The following is a 19,287-nucleotide window of genomic DNA, read 5'->3' as shown; positions in this document are numbered from 1 at the left end:
AGTAAGACTCTGACTCAAAAAAAATTTTTTTTAAATCTATAATGGGGCTTTTGTCCTCCTTCTCTACCTTGGGGAGGTGAATCCTCTTGCTCTCTCTTTAATTTACTTTCTAAATAAACTTTATTTTCTAATCTAAAAAAAAATCTATAATGGGTTTTCAGTTCATGTAAAAAAAATCTATAATGGTTCCCTCTGCTTTTTGGACAAATGTCTTATTGAAGTATGAAATGTATATAGTAAAGTACCCAAATCACAAGAGTAAGACTCAGTGATTAGAACACACACACACACACACACACACACACACACACACACACACACACACACATCCTTGTGACCACAACCTCGGTAATGTTATTTATTTATTGAATGATAAACTACTAAGTCAATATTTTAACACTTCTGCACATGTTTATATTTTATGCACATGTTTATATTTATTACATGCAATAACTCCCAGTAGCCTTAACTATATTCAGCTATTTTTTAAATGTTTAAATACTAATGGAAAAGCTGCATTCCATTAGCATAGTTAATATGTAGGTTAACTAAAAGTAGTTAATGTAGGTGTTAAAAAGAAAAACCTTGGATAAATTAAATTGAACAGAGTTTAACTGGCAAAGAACAATTCGCAAATTGGGCAGCCTTCAAACCAGAAGATGTTCAGAGAGGTTCTGGTGCGACTGTGTGGTATAAGATTTACGGACAGAAAAAGGAAAAGAGAGGTCCCAAAAACAGAAGTGAGATACAGAAACAGCTGGATTGGTTACATCATAGCGTTTGTTTTATTTGAGCCCGTTTTGAATAGTTGGCTCCCTTTGATTGGCCAAAACTCAGTGATTGGTGCAGGAGTAGGGTACAGTGTGTTTATACATCCGGTTATGTTACAGTTCGCTATGTACAGAGAAACCTTTAGGCTGCATTTAAAATATGCAAGGAGGCAGCTTTAGGCTAAATTACTTTAATCTAAAACACATTTCTTCGACTTTGACTGGAATTTCATCAATTTGTATATTAATAGGAGTTATCTTCTGAGAATCACAAGCTTAAATTAAAAAATCATAGATGCCATTTATTAATGAAAATTGAGAGTCTATAATACTGAGTGATCTTTCACAGAAACAAAGAACTGAGTATCACATGTTCTCACTCATAAGTGGACCTTGAACAACTATTGTAATACTATAAGAAAAGGATTGACAGTAGCGGGAAACTAAGGAGTGGTGGGGGAATGGGGAGGTGGGATTGACAGTAGTTGGAATCTGCCTGGGGAAGGGGTGTCACACCTTGTCAACAAGGGTACCTGCATAATGAATATTTGTATACCTAGCCCTGAATTGTACCCCACAATTTTAAAATAAAAAATTTAAAAGTTAAAAATATAATTGGAAACAAGGTTATTAGGCAATTTATCTTTAACTGTAATATATGTCTCTACTTTTATTTGGTCAGTAGTTTTTAAACTTTGTAGCATTAACAGTAGGAATTAATTAGGTTTTTGACTCACCCACAGCTTTTAAAATAAATGCAATTTGTTCTGTGTATACAACTTTCAGAAAATAGGATAACAAGCAGAAAGATTAGAGCCATTGCTATAGAACCATATAACAGTTTAGAATTTACTTTCGAGAAAATTTAGGCAACACCTTCATTTAATAGATGAGGTGAGGTCGTTGTTTAAAATCTTTTTTTAAGCTGGGCTCCGTGGCTCAGCCTGTAATCCCGCGCCTTTGGGAGGCTGAGGTGAGTGGATTGCTTGAGCTCGCGGTTCAAGACCTGCCTGGGCTGGTGAGACCTCATCTCTACAATAAATCAAAAAATTAGCCGGGCGTGGTAGCGCACGCCTGTAATTCCGGCTACTCGGAAGGCTGAGGTGGAAGGATCGCTGGAGCCCAGCAGGTCGAGGCTGCAGTGGCCGGGAGCGGCCACTGCACTCCAGTCTGGGCAACAGAGTGAGACTCCAACTCAAAAAAAAAAAAATCTTTTTTTAAAGCACATAAATAGCTAGGAATTTTTGCTTATTATGCATTGATACTTTAAATTATCCTTAACTTCTAAGCGGAACTTTTTATATTAAATGAAAAAATGCATTTTTCAGGTTCTCATATGATGACCCTACTTGCCAATTTGTGATTCTGTTGGCGTACTAGTGTCATATTTATCTTAGTGTAGTTTTACATATTTTATTGTCATTTGCTCATATTAAAAACAAAGTGGAAAGCCGATAACTCAGGATACTGGTAATAGCGATAGTAAGTAAAGGCCTCATATATATAATATAATTGAGATGATGATAGAAATCTTAAAGCATGTTAAATGTGGACTGTTGTTAACCTCAGCTGTATACTTGGTGTACACATTTGACTGTTTTCAACTTTGAAGGAAGATATAAAATTAAAGAAATAAAATGTTGAGCCAGGCTCGGTGGCTCAGCCTGTAAGCCTGCGCGAGCAGCCACTGCACTCCAGTCTGGGCGACAGAGTGAGACTCCAACTCAAAGAAAAAAAAAAAGAAATAAAATGTTGGAAATAATCTCATCAAAAGTTTTGTCTAGCCATGTGTGGTGGCACGCACCTGTAGTCCCAGCTACTTGGGAGGCTGAGGTGGGAGGATCTGTTGATGCCAGGAGTTTGGGCTACAATGAGCTATGGTCACACCACCGCATTCCACCTGAGGGACAGAATAAGACCTTGTCGCTAAAAAAGATTTTTAAAATCTTTTTTAAAGTTATGTCTGATATTAAAGATGTAATTAGAAATTAAAACTGTTTTTTAGCTTTATGGGAAAATCTATGTTCCGCTTTTATTTATTTGATTTTTGCATATTTTCTGGAAGTCTTTATGTATAAAGTAGGAAACTGTATGTATCGTTTGAGAATATCTTTTGTGTTACCATTATAAATATATCTTAAAATAGTTTTTCTCCAATTTGCAAGTTCTTAGTTGGTATGACTTTGAAATCATACTATACAGGGAGTCCCAAAAAACTGGAATGTATATATAAAAATTGTATATTTCTTCTTGTATGTTTAACTTCAGTTACCTTCAAAGTATTGCCTGTTTGATGCACTACACCTGTTGAGATGCTGTTTCCACTGTTCAAAACAGTTTTGAACTCATCAATTTCTATGTCTTTTAGTGCTTCCGCCATTTTTTGTTTCACCTTTTCCTCATGGCAAAACATTTCCCTTTGAGGACTTTTTACATCTGGGGAAACAAAAAAAGTCGATTGGGTGAATAAAGAGGGTGGAGCACAGTGATCATGTCATTTTTGGTCAAAAATTGCTGAACACTCTGCATGGTATGGGTGGGTGCATTGTTATGGTGGAAGAACCAGTCACCTGTTTGTCACAAATGACATTTCCTCTACAAATCATGATGCAGACTTCTCAAAACTTCTAGATAAAGACTTTGGTTTACCATTTGAACCAGAGAAACAAAATCCAAGTGTACTACAAGGGTCCTACCTGCCAAAAAGATAATTCTGTTTTTTTGGGGGAGTCACCCTTGTACTTAAAGTATATATTTTATTTCTACTTTTAAAACTCCACATTCGGCTAGACTCAGTGGCTCAACCTGTGATCCCATCACTTTGGGAGGCCAAAGTGAGTGAGTGGATTGCCTAAGCCCGCGGGTTCGCGACCAACCCAGGCAACTGGTCTCTATAATGGGTCAAAAATTAGCCAGGCATGGAAGTGTGTGCCTGTAGTTCCAGCTTTTTGGAGGGCTGAGGTGGAAGGATCACTGGAGCCCAGAGGGTCAACGCTGGGGTGGCCATGAGCGTGCCATTGCACTCCAGTCTGGGCAACGGAATGAGACTCTAACTCAAAAAACCCAAAAGCTCCACATTCACAATTTAATAGAAGGCTAATTCATTCCTCCAGAATGTAAATACCCTATATTGCTTCTGGAGTATGGAACTTAATGAACCATAAAATAGAGCTTCTCTTCTAATTCTTTTCACACTTATGTGGCAAGTACTCTCCTAACCTTCATATTCCCATTCCTCAGCTCCCTTGGCCTTTGTGTCACGGGATCTTACTGTCTCTGTTAGCTTCTGACTGCCTTAGCATTGTGGCACACTGAGAAATGGCACCTCTGCTACCCCTTTTATTCCTAGGCAGATGGACTGAAGGGCTCCATCTCTAGGAGTGAGTAAAGTGCCAAAAAAGTAGCTATTGGACAGTGTTATGGCATATGCAAAAACCCAAGAGGAAATTATATCGAGACGGTGTTATAATAGTGGCAAGAAAAATCTATATCTTGAAGTTACACAAAGAGGTGACAATGCCAGTGTTTCCTCTCCTTCTAAGTAGCACATCTTAGAGAAACTTTCGGTAAAGCCCACGGAAGAGATTTCATGATAGCCTCATATATAGCCCAAGAAATCCCCTGAAGTATTATTCATGAACAAAGAAGACAAAGCTTGATGTGAATTACATGAATGCATCTCTAGTAAGTGGTAAACTAGATTATCTTATAAATTTGAGATTGAAAAGCCAATCAAGAAGGTTGAGTGTTAGGAAATACTACCTTTTGTCCTAGTCAAATCTAGAAACAATTACCAAAAAATAACAAAAAATTGTTAGGAGTAATGCAACCTATTTTCTAGTGATAAATGTGAAGATTTTGAATGTGTGCATTTGTGTGTGTATGTATCCTACATCTATCAAATGGCTCAATTTCTTAATACTTAAGTATATGTAAATTTTCCATTATGCCTCTCACCTACCAAAGAAAATTGTGTGTAATAGAAAAAATAACTTCTATTTTTGTCTTTTCTTTTAATTCCTTCATTTATGTCTGACAGAGAACAATACTATAATTTTCAAATAGTCTGATTCTATCAGCATAAGCCCTTGCTTTAAAAGAAGCTGATCATATATCATTCTGTTGATTGTTGTTTTTAACCCAACACCAGATCCAAAGTCTTTTGAAAGACAGATTTTGTTAGTGTTTGAGGTTACTTTTTAAAATTTTATTTTAAAGTTTTGCGGTAGGTTATTTTTTAATAGTTTATTTCTATTGCAAAGAAAACAAGTGTAATTAAAAGAAACAAGTAAACCACATATTGCTGACACTAACAAGATCTGAGTTAAATTGGTCTTGTATTTTATTGCATTTGTTATCTTAAGTTAAAAAAAATGCATTTACAGAGAATGTAACTCATTTCAAGTATCAGGTTGGTTTCCAGCATAATACATAACCTCTTAGGAGCATTATATTATCAAGCCACCCCATATGATTAATAGTAAATCAAGAATGACAGCATAAGTGATAAGCTTATCCTTGTTTGTTCAACACTGCGGTTTCTGTTATGAAAATGTATGTTGTGGGAGATAATGCTTTTTTAAAAAATGGGATTTAAAAATACTCTTCCTCGTAATAATTTAAATATGAGATTTGAGGAAGCATTGTTATAGCACTAAAATTACTATCCATTTTAATTACATAGAACAAGATTTATTCATGTATGTATTTATCACTTAGCATGGCCTGAGCTTATCTGAGATGTACTACAGAGCAGATAGCAGTACAGATTTATACACAAATGACCTAGATATTTTGACAGATATTTGAGCTTATTTGTCTAATTGAGTTTATTTTTAAATATGTTTACAAATCAAAGCGAATCAACCTATAAAGTTTACCAAATTGTTCAATTTCTTTTCCTCAAAGGACGCTATGTGAAACTGTAAAGGACTTCGTTGCCAAAGTAGAGAAGACATATGACAAGACGTTGGAAAATGCTGTTGTAGCTGATGCAGTGTCCAGTAAAGTAAGAGGAACCCTTCAGGGCATGAGAGTTGGTTACTGACCATGTTAACATCCAGTTGTGTTTCAAAACTAAGCTGATTCAGGGGTTTTCCAGCCAAACATCTTAAATCAAGAGAAAACTTACTTTTGGGTCAGATAGGATTTTTTAAAATACTTGATTTTATGGTTACTTTTTAATATGTAGGAAAACCACATTGCTGAAAACCCTCCAAAATACTGAATTTCATAACCCAACTCTTTCCCAGTGACTGACATCTTGAACAGGAAATGTGCAGCCGTCAGACCAGGGGGGTAAAGTCTGTGCAGCGGGCCTTCTGGTGGGGTGGGGGAAGGGCTTTCCATTTCCAAGCAGACTTTGGCCAGCCAAACTCTCTCCCAGCTTGCTTCTTTGGATTCCCTAGACGTTACAGCCTTGATCCCTTTCAAAGTGCTGTTTCTCTTACATTGCCTATTTCTGTGCAGATTTTTTTCCTCCTTCATGAGCTAAAGTAATAACAGTTCACTGAACCTTAAAAGCTGCTGTCTTTGCTTTCATAAATTTATGACTGGGCATTCTTATGAAAGGCTTGGAAATCTTGGGCTTGCAAAGGAATTTGCTTCCCCAGATTTAGGCTGTAGATGGTGGTTTGATTGGGTGAGAGGGAAAAAAAAAAAGATCAACATACATTTGAAGTTTTCAGCATCTTTTTCTTGTCTTTCTATTCTGTGAAGAATTTCAGAACATAGAAACTTTCTTTGGCCACACTTTAGTCCCTAAACTATTTCTGCTATAACTTTGTCATGACATGTCATGAAAGATAAATAAATGGAGGAGGAAAAGGACAGGAAATTATATGGAGATACAAGGTATGCAAGAGGGAACCCCCTAAAAAACTGGAATTGTTTTTTGGAGGGCAGGACCCTTGTAAGTGTTCCAGCTAGCATCAGTGTACCAGCTAGCATTGTGAGAGGCTGCATTCGGCTTCAGTTAATTTTTTTTGGAGATTCTTTCAACACATTTGCCCATTTTATGATGGGTGATCTACAAGCACACCTGCCCACACTGTGCTGAGTGTTCAGCAGTTTTTGACCAAAAATGCCCTGATCCCCCTGCCCCACCCTCCCTATTCACCTGATCTCTCCCTGAGTGACTTTTTTTGTTTGTTTCCCCAATGAAAAAAGTTCTCAAAGGGAAACATTTTGCCAGTGTGGAAGAGGTAAAAACAAAAAATGGCAGTAGTGCTGAAAGGCATCAAAATTGACAAGTTAAAAAACGGTTTTGAACAGTGGAAAAAGCATCTTGATAGTTGTATTGCATCAGAGAGTACTTTGAAGGTGACTAAAGTTTAAACATGTAAGAATAAATACACAATTTTTATATATAATTTCGGGGTTTTTTGGGTCCCTCCCTTATATTGGGGGTAGCATCAACGGCTTCAATCCTAACTATTTGTTTATCCTTCATAATACAAGAAAAGCAGAAAGAAACAAGGGCCTGCCTAGTACATACTTTTATTTCTGCATATCTCTTCTTTTTCTTCCTTCTCCTTCTGCATTTTCCTTCATATGATTTATTGGGGCCAATAATTCCTTAGTCTCTGCTTCCTCTTTTGCAAACCAAAGATTTTAAGCATGCCGACATTCAGCCAGATCTGCAGTTTATGATGTTCAAAATGGTGCCATAGTGAATAACTTTTTTAAAAAGTTTGTTTTATATAGTGTAAATTTTTTGTAATGAATAATTTTGGGGATAATGTATCACTTTATAGTAAAGTGTCTTTTAAGGAAAAATATCTACAAAAGTTGTAAAGACTGTTATCTATGAAATGGCATCTGAATGATTTTAGAAGTATAAATCAAAGGCTTTGCATAAGAATTGTGCCAATTTTTTAAAACTATAAATTATTTAGTTTAGTAAGCATCAATCAAGGCATCAAATTAAAAAAAAAAAAACCACACTAATTTAAATTATTTTTTTTCTATCTCTACTAAATGGAGATTTTTAAATTAGGTGCTTTCTGAACCAATACTTCTGCAAAATGAACGGTGATAGCCATTTGAATTTTAGTGTTTTTCTCTCTAGTAATTTGACTTTCAAAACATTGTACATAAAATTTTCTTGTATTTTTGTCTGCTGATCTGACTTCTTTTTAAAAATTTTTTCTCATTACCATATTTTTGTATTCTCAGTGTTCAGTCCTAAATGAGAAGCTTGAGCAACTGCTCCAAGCTTTGTACTCAGATTCCCCCACTGGTCCTGTTCTCCCGGGCATAGGCCCTCTCCTTGTGGAAGAAGATCCTGTGGAATCCTCAAGTGAAGAGTCCTTAGGTGAAAGCAAGGAACAGCTGGCAGACGACATTACGAAACCTTGTTCCCAGAAAGCCTTCAAACCAAGAGAAATAATGTTACGGGCAAACAGTTTAAAGAAAGCAGTGAGGCAAGTCATTGAGGAAGCTGGAAAAGGTACACATTGACAAAATTAGCTTTGGAAGAAGTTGGCAGTATTTCTACTGCAAGCCTAATAGAGTTTTCATAGGGTCTTATTGGACACATTTAAAAAACATTTTTTTGAGACAAGATTGAAGAAGATATATGAAATTTGTAATGAAATTCCATTATAACAAAATTTTTTGTTTTAGTAATAGTAAGGATCAGCATATTAATGATGCATAAAATAAAAATGGGAACATTTTTATTCTATCTAAAATAGAAAGTTTAAATTTTTTGTTTAAATTTAAATAATGGTTCTCAAATTTTGGGTTTTTTTCATAATTGGAATCTATTGGATTCTTAAAGAAAATCAAACTTGTAAACTACTTTAAAAATATAAAAAAAAAAAAATATATATATATATATATTTTGAGTTGGAGTCTCACTCTGTCGCCCAGACTGGAGTGCAGTGGCCACTCCCAGCCACCGCAGCCTTGACCTGCTGGGCTTCGGCGATCCTTCCAACTCAACTTTCCAAGTAGCTGGAACTACAGGTGCGCGCTACCACACCCAGCTAATTTTTTTGATTTATTGTAGAGATGAGGTCTTGCCAAGTTGCCCAGGTGGGTCTTAAAAAATATTTTTAACATTAATTTTCTAAATGTTTCTGTTATTTTATTTAGTTTATAAAAGCTCTGCCCATATTTTATTTTTTCATATAAATATAATGTGTATACTTCTTAGAACTGTAGTAGCAGCCTAACAAATTAATTTTAATATACATAATTAATGTTCAAAGACCCCTTTACAGATTGTAATTTGTAATTGTACTTGTATTTCATTCTCTAAAATGTTTATGTTTTTTTATTTTGATAAAAAATATAATTTTACAACATAATTTAGTTTTACAATCTCTTGTACTTATAATCCCAAGTTTATTGCTAAGTAGTGTTTATTTGTGAATATGGAATTTCTTTTGGTATATATTTCAGCTTTCCTTTCCTGGGCATAACTTAATATTAATGGATTTTATTTTTACTTACCCCCAAATATTTATCTTTTTCCTACGTCAAGTTGTGGACGATCACACAGTTCACTCCTGTGAACCAGTTAATCAATCATCCGATTACGATAGCACAGAAACAGATGAATCTAGAGAAGAATTAAAAGATGATGACACAAAAGAGTCATTAACTGGTAAGAAAAATATGATAACATTATGTTGGAATTAAATAAAATTTAGTTTTCTTTTTGTTTTCAAAAGGCTTGTCAGTTAGTTTGACTTAAACTATTTGTACATTTGTTTTTGAAAAGGCTTTTTGGAAGTTAAAGCTTAGACTTTCTTGAATATGAAAGAAATAAAGGTAGCAGGTTATTTAGACTATTGTCAAGTCCTCTCACATCTCTCTCTTACCACATAATCTAGACATAACAATAAACTAAGGATTATGGGACTAAGGATTATTAAATATCTTGATTTTCTTGAAGAGAGAATAAACACCTAAATTATCTGATTTTAATTTAGACTATTTTGGCCCACAGATTCCTTTGAGAATTGTAAGAAAACTTGTAGCACCCACATGCACAAAATTTGGCATTTAAGTGATTCAGCCATCCCTTGAGTTCCACTGATCTACTTTCTAGGTTGAAAGACCTTATTGATAAATTAAGCTTCAAGACCACAGGACTTCCAGTTACAACCCCTTCTTTGCCAAAATCATTTTTGCAGTGAAATTGTTATGCAATTACCTGAAGAATGTTAATTATTTTTCTTTTAGGTTTTTATTGAAGATGAATTTATACTTTTGACATTTTATATCGTATCAGGGAAAAGGTTCCAATTTACTGGAAAAACACAAAACAGACATTAAAATGTTATGATGAGAAGATAGTGTGAAAATAATAGTGTGAATGCATGGTATTCATGAAAAGTCAACATAATTATATCAGAACTGTTTGCAATCATTACATTTTTGCTTTTACTTTCATTGCATATAAACTTGGGCAGATTACTTAACCTCTCTGTGGTTTCCCCATCTCTAAAGTCAGGATAATAATATACTTACTTCATTAGGTCATTGTGAAGACTGAGTAGGTTACTACATGTCAAAGTGCCTAGAGTAGTGTCTGGTACCTAGTGCTATATGAGTATTTCATGCAGTTACCATTATTATTGCTGCTTCTGCTGCTGCTACTAATTACATTAATTTTGAGAGAATATACCTTAATTGTACTTAAAACTCTTGAAGACTTTGAAATTCGACTTCATAGACCTCACATGTTCAGCATACAACCTAGTGCAGGCATACTCTAGGACCCTTGTGATAGATGGTCATTGAGTCTTTGAACCATTCACTTTCAATACATTCCACTCTTATGGTCATTTCTAATTGTTAGAAAGTTATTCTTTGTATTGGACTTTCCATTTTCTCCCTTACATTTCTCCAATGGTTACAGTAATTTTTAGGTCTTGTGTATGGTAGTGTTGATAGTAACAACTACTGACCTTTGTGTAGTGCTTATGGTTAAAGAACAATTTTACATGCATTATTTCACTATATTGGAGATAACTTTGTCTCTTGAGCTGTATTTTATTTTTCTTCCATGTGGCAGCCCTCAAATGATGCTGAAAACAACTTTCATGGCATCATAGGCCCCTCCAACACCTTACATCTTCGTTTCCAGATGTTCTATCCTAAGTTCCTCTGCCAATCTTTAACTTGATGACTATAAACCTTTTGTTTTTCTGGTTGCACACATTTGTTCAATGTATATCTTGAAATGTGACACACCAACTGAACAAAATTATTCAGATATTTTCTGTACTACAAATAGCACTTTGATACCTATACACTACTCATTATGAACATTTTTGCTGTTACAGAGATTACCCAAGATTTCTCTTTTAACTTGATTGTAGTAGTTTATACACTTAGTTCACCCTATGAACTTCTATTTCTTGGATTTAGATCTATCATTTTATGCTGTGAAAATCTTTGGGGGCAACCCCTTCAGGTCCCCTCCCACCGTGGGAGCTTTTCTATCCTCTCAATAAATCCTGCTTTCTAAAATAAAAAAAGAAAAAGAAGATCTTTTGAAGCGTGATTCTATCACCTCAAGTTTATTTCGTCTGTGAATTGTTAAGCAGACCTTAGATGTTTTCAACTATCAAAGAATATTGACTAAAGCAGGGTTGATGACAGCATCCTTCTAGTATGCTGCTTGATAATCCCTCTAGGATGATGGCTCTCTTTGGAGGATTGGTTTTTCGGCCTTCATTGCTAATGATTTTCCAACCAGCTATCACCCCACCTTACTATATTCTCTAAAATGTGACACTTCCACTGTAAACTGTAAAAAAAAAAAAAACAAACTTTAAAAATGCAGATAGATTGCTCTAGAAATTTTTATTGAAATAGATATAGATTTAGAAAAGTCTTTATTTTGGCTAATAATTCAACTTATTGGGAACACTAGCAATAGAAGTGTCTCTGTGTTTTTTCCAGAAATCTGATCTTCTCTCACTGGGCTTTATTTTTACTTGTTTCTCTCTCTCTCTGCTCCGCCCCACCTTCTTTTTCTTTTTTTCTTCTTTTCATGAATCTTGCTTTCCCAGACTCAGCTGTGGAGCCTCTCAGTTTACAATTAAACTGAGGATGAACTAACTGTAACTTTTGTGTTCTAATTCCAAATTATTAAAGGAAGAAATTGACTTCCCCAACTTGCACCTTTTGCAAAATAGCTTATTTTATTTTAAAAAGTGGGGTATAATTCAAGATTAGGTATACAAGTGGTCATCGTACAGGTAAAGTTTGGGCCTCGCTTTGGTCCCCACTTTGCCTGATTTGAGATCAGGTACCCTTATTGATGTTACGTGCCCATTCCCCTCAGCAGTTTCTGGCTAATGCCAATCCCTTTCTTATAGTATTATGGCAAATGTTCAGGGGTGTTTCTGTATTAAATAATCATTATTTTTTGAAGCACATTGTCACATTATTAAATTACATAATAATTCATATGTCTGAGGTATGAGAAATGCAGTATATTAATTTAATCAATAAGATGCCTTATTTAACAAGAACCATGAAACATTAATTTGGTTACCTGAAATGGAATATTAATCTTAGTCATTAGTATACTCTCTGCTTTTTATCAGAGGTGAACATCAAAAAGTTGTTTTTAACAGAAATTAGTCCAGGAGTTTCATCTATCAAGAAAAAAAGAGTTGCTGTACTGATACTTTTCTTTAGTGCAACTGGGCTATTTTTGAATGAAAAACACAGAATGTAAGATTAATACAGTTAGCTTATAATTCATTTTAGGTAAAGTGAAGATAATTATGTTTTAGTGTATTTTAAAATTGAGTTTGAGAATTGCTGCTTTTTAAAAATAACTACCAATAGCTCCTGAATTAGTTAAAGATGATTTTCTCTGCATTAAATTGCCTCAGTTTAGAGAGAGTTAAATCTTTCTTTTTGTTTACTTGAAAGTAATTGAAATTGAAAGTTTTGAAATAATTTTTTAAATGCAATTGAGTTTTTATAAGAATATGATAGAACTCTTTTGGGCAAATCATCATTTTGAATAAATAATTAAGAAGTCCAGGAAAAGCATATTGATTTCACTTTAAATAAATATGGTTTTCCTTCCATTTATTGAGAACAATGTTAATTCATATTTCACATGTTAACTCTAGGAATGACATTAATTAAATTTGATCATTCAGTGAATATTTATGAGAAAAGACTTATGTATATAACACGTGTTCCATTTTCAAAAATCATAACATAACACATATGTTCCATTTTCAGAAATCATAAGGCTTCAAAATTTTTACTTATCTTTAAGTGTGGGTTGATCATATTCAAACTATGAGCATTACAGACCTTTAGATGTGATAGACATGTATTTTCTACTGATCTCCATTGATTTGAGAGGAGAGAGCAAGACATTTGCCTGTGGCAGATTTCATTCATGTCAGTCTTAAAAAATGAAAGCAATGGTCAAAGAATAGGTAAACACAATGGATATTTCCAGTTCTACCAATTGACTTAAACAGATATTCAATTATTTTTTGTCTTAAATTTATAGGGGCTTGCTTATTTTTATAGCGTTATCATTATTTCTTTTTAATTTGGACTTTTTGCCAACAGTTAAAACTGCACCTAGATCTCCAGATGCCCGAGCAAGTTATGGCCATTCCCAAACTGATTTTGTCCCTGGCCCAGCAGTGGCAGCCAGCAAAGAAAATCTTCCTGTGCTCAATACCAGAATAATCTGCCCAGGTAGTACAGATTTTAAAATATGGTATATTTTAAAATATTTCTGTGAAATTGTGTAAGTGCTCATTTCCATGAACTATAGGAATGTGTTCTTACAGATAAATGTTCTTTTAGGAGAATGTTCTTGGCACACTTATCAGTCAGAATCCAAGTCCTTAGATTCTTCCATGTATAATAACAATTGTCTAGAAAGTATTAAAACACATATCTCCAGGCCCTGTCCTGAGTTCTAGAGTAGTACCCAGGAGCCTGCATTTATTAAGTACTCGAAGTAAACCTGATTTTTTTTATTCTATTACTTTTTAAGTTTTCTGTTTGGTTTTAAGCCATAAATTTCTCTGTAGTCATTTTTATACATGGTAGACAAAAATGTTCATAACCTTGTTAAGCAGTGGTTTCTTAGCTAGGAAAAGAAGTACAAGCAACAACAAAAAAATAGATACATTGGACTTTATAAAAGTTAAAGAGTTTTGTGAATCAAAGAGCACTATCAAGAAAGTAAAATGACAACTCAAGAATTTACAATTAATATATCTGGTAAGTGACTAGTATCCAGAATATGTAAAGAACTCTTTTTGTTGTTGTTTTTTTTTTGAGTTGGAGTCTCACTCTGTAGCCCAGACTGGAGTGCAGTGGCCGCTCCCGGCCACCGCAGCCTCGACCTGCTGGGCTCCGGTGATCCTTCCACTTCAGCCTTCCAAGTAGCTGGAACTACAGGCACGCACTACCACGCCCGGCTAATTTTTGATTTATTGTAGAGATGAGGTCTCGCCAAGTTGCCCAGGCAGGCAAAGAACTCTTAAACTTCAACAATTAGAAGACAAACCTCTCAATTTTAAAATGAGAAAGGGATCCGGATAGACATTTTCCAGAGAAGATATATAAATAGCCAATAAACACATGAAAAGATGCCTAATGATCTCAGTCATAAGGGAAATGCAAAATAAAGCCATAAGGAGGTGCCCCTCTATGCCACTAGGATGACTATCACCAAAACTGATAAAAACAAATATTGGCAAGGATATAAAGATGTTGGAATTTTCATACATTGGTGACAGGAATTTAAAATGATGCAGCCATTTTGAGAAATAGTTTGGCAGTTCCTAAAAAAATTAAACATATTTAACATATAACCCAGCAATTTCACTACTCAGTATATACCCAAAAGAATTAAGAATTGAGGATATGTGTCTTCACAAAAACTTGCACACTATTTATAGTTGCATTCACAATAGCCCAAAAAACAACCCAAATATCCAACAGTTGAATGGATAAACAAAAATAGTATATCCCTACAATGGAATATTATTGAGCCATTCAAAAGAATGAAACAGTAATACATACTACAGCATGAACATCCATGAAAACATTATGCCAAGTGAAAGAAGATGAGCATAAAAGCCAAATAGTACATGATTCTATTTATATGAAATGTGCAGAACTGTCAAATCCATAGAGAGAGAAAGTAGATTAGTGGTTTCCAGGAACCTGGGGTGGGGGGAGAGGAGGCTTGAAAATGGGTACAGGGTCTCTAGTTCTAGAGTTACATAGTAATAGTTTTGGAGGAGTTTGTTTGTGTGTGTGTGTGTGTGTGTGTGTGTGTTTTGCCATCTCTAGTTTTAGACAGATTTGTTTAAAGCTAGTAGTGATGGTTATTTAACTTTGTGTACATACTACAAATAACCACACTATCTAAAAACATTTAAAAGGGGGGATTTTATGGTGTGTGAATTATATGACAATAAAAATATTGAAAGAAAGAAGATAAATCTGGAACCAGCCTGGTTCTGGAAAGGCCTCCAGGTTTAGAAGTTGTGTTTCTATTCCAACTGGGAACTGTGGGATGCCCCCTCTGGGATGAAGCTGTGAATGAATATGGCTAACCCTAAAACATTTTTAGAAAACATTACACTTTTCTGTGGGGCAACTGGAGTATGGTTCCTCATCTCTCCAAATTTTTCCTTACTCTCACCAGATCTATAGTTCTCTTTATTCACTTGTTTAGACATAAAGTAAATTGGCATAACAAAGTTTGCCATAGCATATTCAAAACTGTGACATTAAATGATAGAATAAAATCCTTCTTAGTTATTTGATAATCAGCTAAACGTTATTAGTTAAAAATCCTCTAAAAAGAACACATTTGTTGAGAAGAGGACTGCTTGTTGAAGAAAAGATTCTTTTTTCTAATTTCCTAGTATTTCCCACCATGCATGACATGTTTTTCTTCATTATTCTGTCTTTTTTTGTTTGATCTCTCAGACCCCTATTACGTTATCTTCTTTCTAGACTTAGTGTTTCTAGCCTTCATATTGGGTTGAGTAGATCATAAAATTCATTAGTTTTAACTACCATAACTAGTTAGTGGAAAACATGTTGAAATAAATTTGGAAGTTTACATATTCAAAGTTAAGATGGATGCTTCAGTTTTGACATTCAATACTATTCTTCCAAAATTCACAAATACCTGCATTTAATATATTACTTTTTTTTTTTAGAGAGGGAGAGAGTCTTTTTTGTTTTTTTGAAAAAGAGAGTGCAGTGATGTGATTATGGCTCACTACTGCCTTGGACTCCTGAGTTCAAGTGATCCTCCCATCTTAGCCTCCTGAGTAGCTAGGACTATAGACATGCATCACCACTTTATTTTTTATTTTTGTAAAGACAGGGTCTCACTGTGTTGCTCAGACTAGTCTCAAACTCCTGGCCTCAAGTGATCCTCCCACCTCAGCCTCTTAAAATGCTTGGATTCTATGCATGAGCCACTACACCTGGCCATTACCACTTATACGTGACACTAACACTAGGTTTTCACTTTAATACATCTCTTTACATTCTAAATTGAGTATTATCTATGCTTTGAGAGTGTGGAAGTGATAACTCCATGACATTTTGGGTAATTCAGCCTTTATTATAAATTCCTTGCAGTCTTAATACCTTATTTGCTATAACAAAGGAAATAACTTGTATTTGTTGAAGTTAAAGAATTATTGATATGGTAAATGAGAAAAGGTCACAAATCAACTTCTATTCAGGTTCTCATCTCCTTAATTCTTTTTTATAACATATAGATCCTGGGAAGTATCAAAAACCTTATAGTCATAAATGTTAATGCATCTTAGTTTTGATTAACAGGAAGACTAGGCATTGAAAACTGTGCTCTGGGAGTGAGACATTTGAGATTAGGCTTGAATGGACTGGTTCTTTCTGTTTTTTCTTAGCATGCACTATTGTATGCATTTATTTCTCTGTCCAGGTTTGAGAGCAGGACTGGCTGCCTCCATTGCTGGAAGTTCTATTATCAATAAAATGTTACTAGCAAACATCGATCCTTTTGGTGCCACGCCATTTATTGATCCGGATCCAGATTCAGTGTAAGAAAATACTTTTGCAATTATTTTCTTTTGACTTTTCTCATTTCTGTTTTATATTAATTGTAGCATTTTAAATGTATTACAATAAATATGGTTCCATATACAAAAAGGATGATCAGAAAATGTCAAAAGCTGATAATGATCAGTCCATTGAACCCTTAAAAATCCTGTGGTCTCCACAATCTGTTCCTGAGGCAAGTCCTTTTCTGCCCCGTTCTCTTGAGAGTAACCCCCTGGCAAAGGAAGCCATGACTCTATTCATCTTTCTTTTTACCCAGTGGAGCCTTCATACCTGTATTTTTGCTGTTCCTGTTACCTCCTTTCTTTTCGGGCTCACCAAATCTGTCATCTTTCCACATCCAGCTTCTTTCTAGGTTTACTTTTTTCAGGAAACTTCTGACCTACACTGATCTCTTCCTTTCTCAAAACTCCTTAAAATTTTTTAGACAGTTCAAGATATACTTTCTTTTACTTCCATTTTTAATTTTGCTTTTGTTATATCCCCTTTTTTCCTCATAAAACCTAGCTCTGCAGGATGCTCTGTCTCATTCTGTAATGACACTTCTCAAGGACAGTATAATAGTTTAAACTTTTCAGTACACCTACAAGGATGGATTAGATCTAATTTTTCTTTTTTTTTTTTTTTAGTAGGAGTCTTACTCTCTCACCCAAGCTGGAGTGCAGTGGCTCACGGCCACCGCAGCCTCTACCTGCTGGGCCTAGGTGATCCTTCTGCCTCTGCCTTCCAAGTAGCTAGAACCACAAGCATGTGACACCACACCTGGCTAATTTTTTGATTTATTGTAGAGACGAGATCTCACCAAGTTGCCCAGGCTGATCTCAAACCCCTGGACTCAGGGATCTAATGTTTATTTTTCCTCCATAAATGTTTGTTCACTGTTAAAAGTAGAAGTGGAAGAGACTGTAATGATCAAAAAAAAGAGAAGAGCATTAGTACCTGATTACAAGGCCCTCCCATCATCAACCTCATTTATCTATATAATGAGGACATATGTAAAGGGCAGAAGAGCTAAAATTTTACTGCAGTTAGTAGCAAACCAAACTGTAATTCTATTCTGTTTACCTTGCTCACCATCCCTTGATATCACCTGCACCAGAAATTGTACGTCTTGTGGTTATACACATGGCATGTAAATAGGAAGTGATTATTGATAAGTTTATAATCTTCTGTGAGGAATGGAAGCTTAGGTAGTTTTAAGTGCTATTTTGTGTACAAGTTGTAATTGTAATGAACCTGAAATTGACTTTTACGTGCTTTTCCTTATGATTATAGAGATGGATATTCAGAAAAATGTGTCATGAACAATTACTTTGGGATTGGATTAGATGCAAAAATTTCATTAGAATTTAATAATAAGAGAGAGGAGCACCCTGAAAAATGCAGGTAATTTTGGAAATAGTAATAATGTTATTACATAAAGGCAATTTTACTTTAATTTTATTTATTATCTTTTTTGTTTGCTCTGCCTTTGAGAAGTAAATGAGTAAAACTTCCTGAAACTGCCTGCCAACATTTGTTTTCAGGAGCCGAACTAAAAACTTGATGTGGTATGGAGTCCTTGGAACCCGGGAGTTATTACAGAGATCATACAAGAATTTAGAACAAAGGGTTCAACTTGAGGTAAGCTCATTTTGAAGTAAGACATTTCAGATTATCTTACTTAGAAAAATAATTCAATGTGGAGCTCATTTGACCTAAATACCATTTGATTCATGATTAAATACTCAAGGGGATAAAATGGAAGTGATTCTCCACTTTATACTAAGAGGTAAGACACTGGATATAACACACGGACTGTCGTCGTTCCTAGCCTCTATGAGTGGTGATGCTCTTGAATAACCACATTTATAGGAGAGAGTTATTAATGGATTTTCATTTAAGTGTCTAAACTCAGACCCAATTCTGTAATACCCAACGTTTCACAAATTCCTGAAAATAACATTTATAGTAAATAGAATATTTTCATTTAAATGTATGTTTATTTCACTAGGCACAATGGCTCACGCCACCAATCCCAGCACTTTGGGAGGCCAAAGTGGGAGGATTGCTTGAGCCCAGGAATTCTTGACCAACCTGGGCAACATACCAAGACCTCGTCCTACAAAAATTCAAAAAATTATTTAGGCCTGGTAGTGCATCTCTGTAGTCCCAGCTATTCAGGAGGCTGAGGTAGAAGGACCATCTGAGCTCAGGAGGTCATGGCTACAGTGAACCATGATCATGCCACTGTACTCCAGCCTGGGTGGCAGAGTGAGACCACAAGTCAAAATATATATGTATATTTTGTTATAATTATTTCTAACAAGTTAGCAAAAGAAAAAGAGATTTTTGAACTTTTAAATTTTTTAGTATTTTTTCCCTATTTTTTTAAAATAAGAAATTAAAGACAAGAAAAGTTATTTAATCTCCTTCAATAACAAGA

At 34.9% G+C, this 19,287-nt stretch overlaps 1 protein-coding gene across 5 annotated transcripts in view; it reads left to right on the top strand.

Moving 5' to 3' along the window:
• Positions 1-19,287, top strand: part of DGKH (diacylglycerol kinase eta) — a 103,065-nt gene that overhangs the window by 57,744 nt on the left and 26,034 nt on the right. For all 5 annotated transcript variants that reach the window (XR_002482579.1, XM_008068716.2, XM_008068717.1 and 2 more), the window contains 7 exons: positions 5,679-5,778; positions 7,947-8,220; positions 9,262-9,384; positions 13,341-13,472; positions 16,726-16,843; positions 18,138-18,248; positions 18,389-18,485. Coding sequence is in view for 4 of the 5 variants with exons in the window: in XM_008068716.2 (XP_008066907.1) it covers positions 5,679-5,778; positions 7,947-8,220; positions 9,262-9,384; positions 13,341-13,472; positions 16,726-16,843; positions 18,138-18,248; positions 18,389-18,485 (955 nt within the window). In the remaining variant the exon portion in view is untranslated. The remainder of the gene's footprint in view (positions 1-5,678; positions 5,779-7,946; positions 8,221-9,261; positions 9,385-13,340; positions 13,473-16,725; positions 16,844-18,137; positions 18,249-18,388; positions 18,486-19,287) is intronic.

This window comes from Carlito syrichta, unplaced genomic scaffold (genome assembly GCF_000164805.1).
Source record: "Carlito syrichta isolate Samal-C Ts95f unplaced genomic scaffold, Tarsius_syrichta-2.0.1 Scaffold311489, whole genome shotgun sequence".
Taxonomy (NCBI): domain Eukaryota; kingdom Metazoa; phylum Chordata; class Mammalia; order Primates; family Tarsiidae; genus Carlito; species Carlito syrichta.
This window is presented reverse-complemented; position numbering and strand designations above follow the sequence as displayed.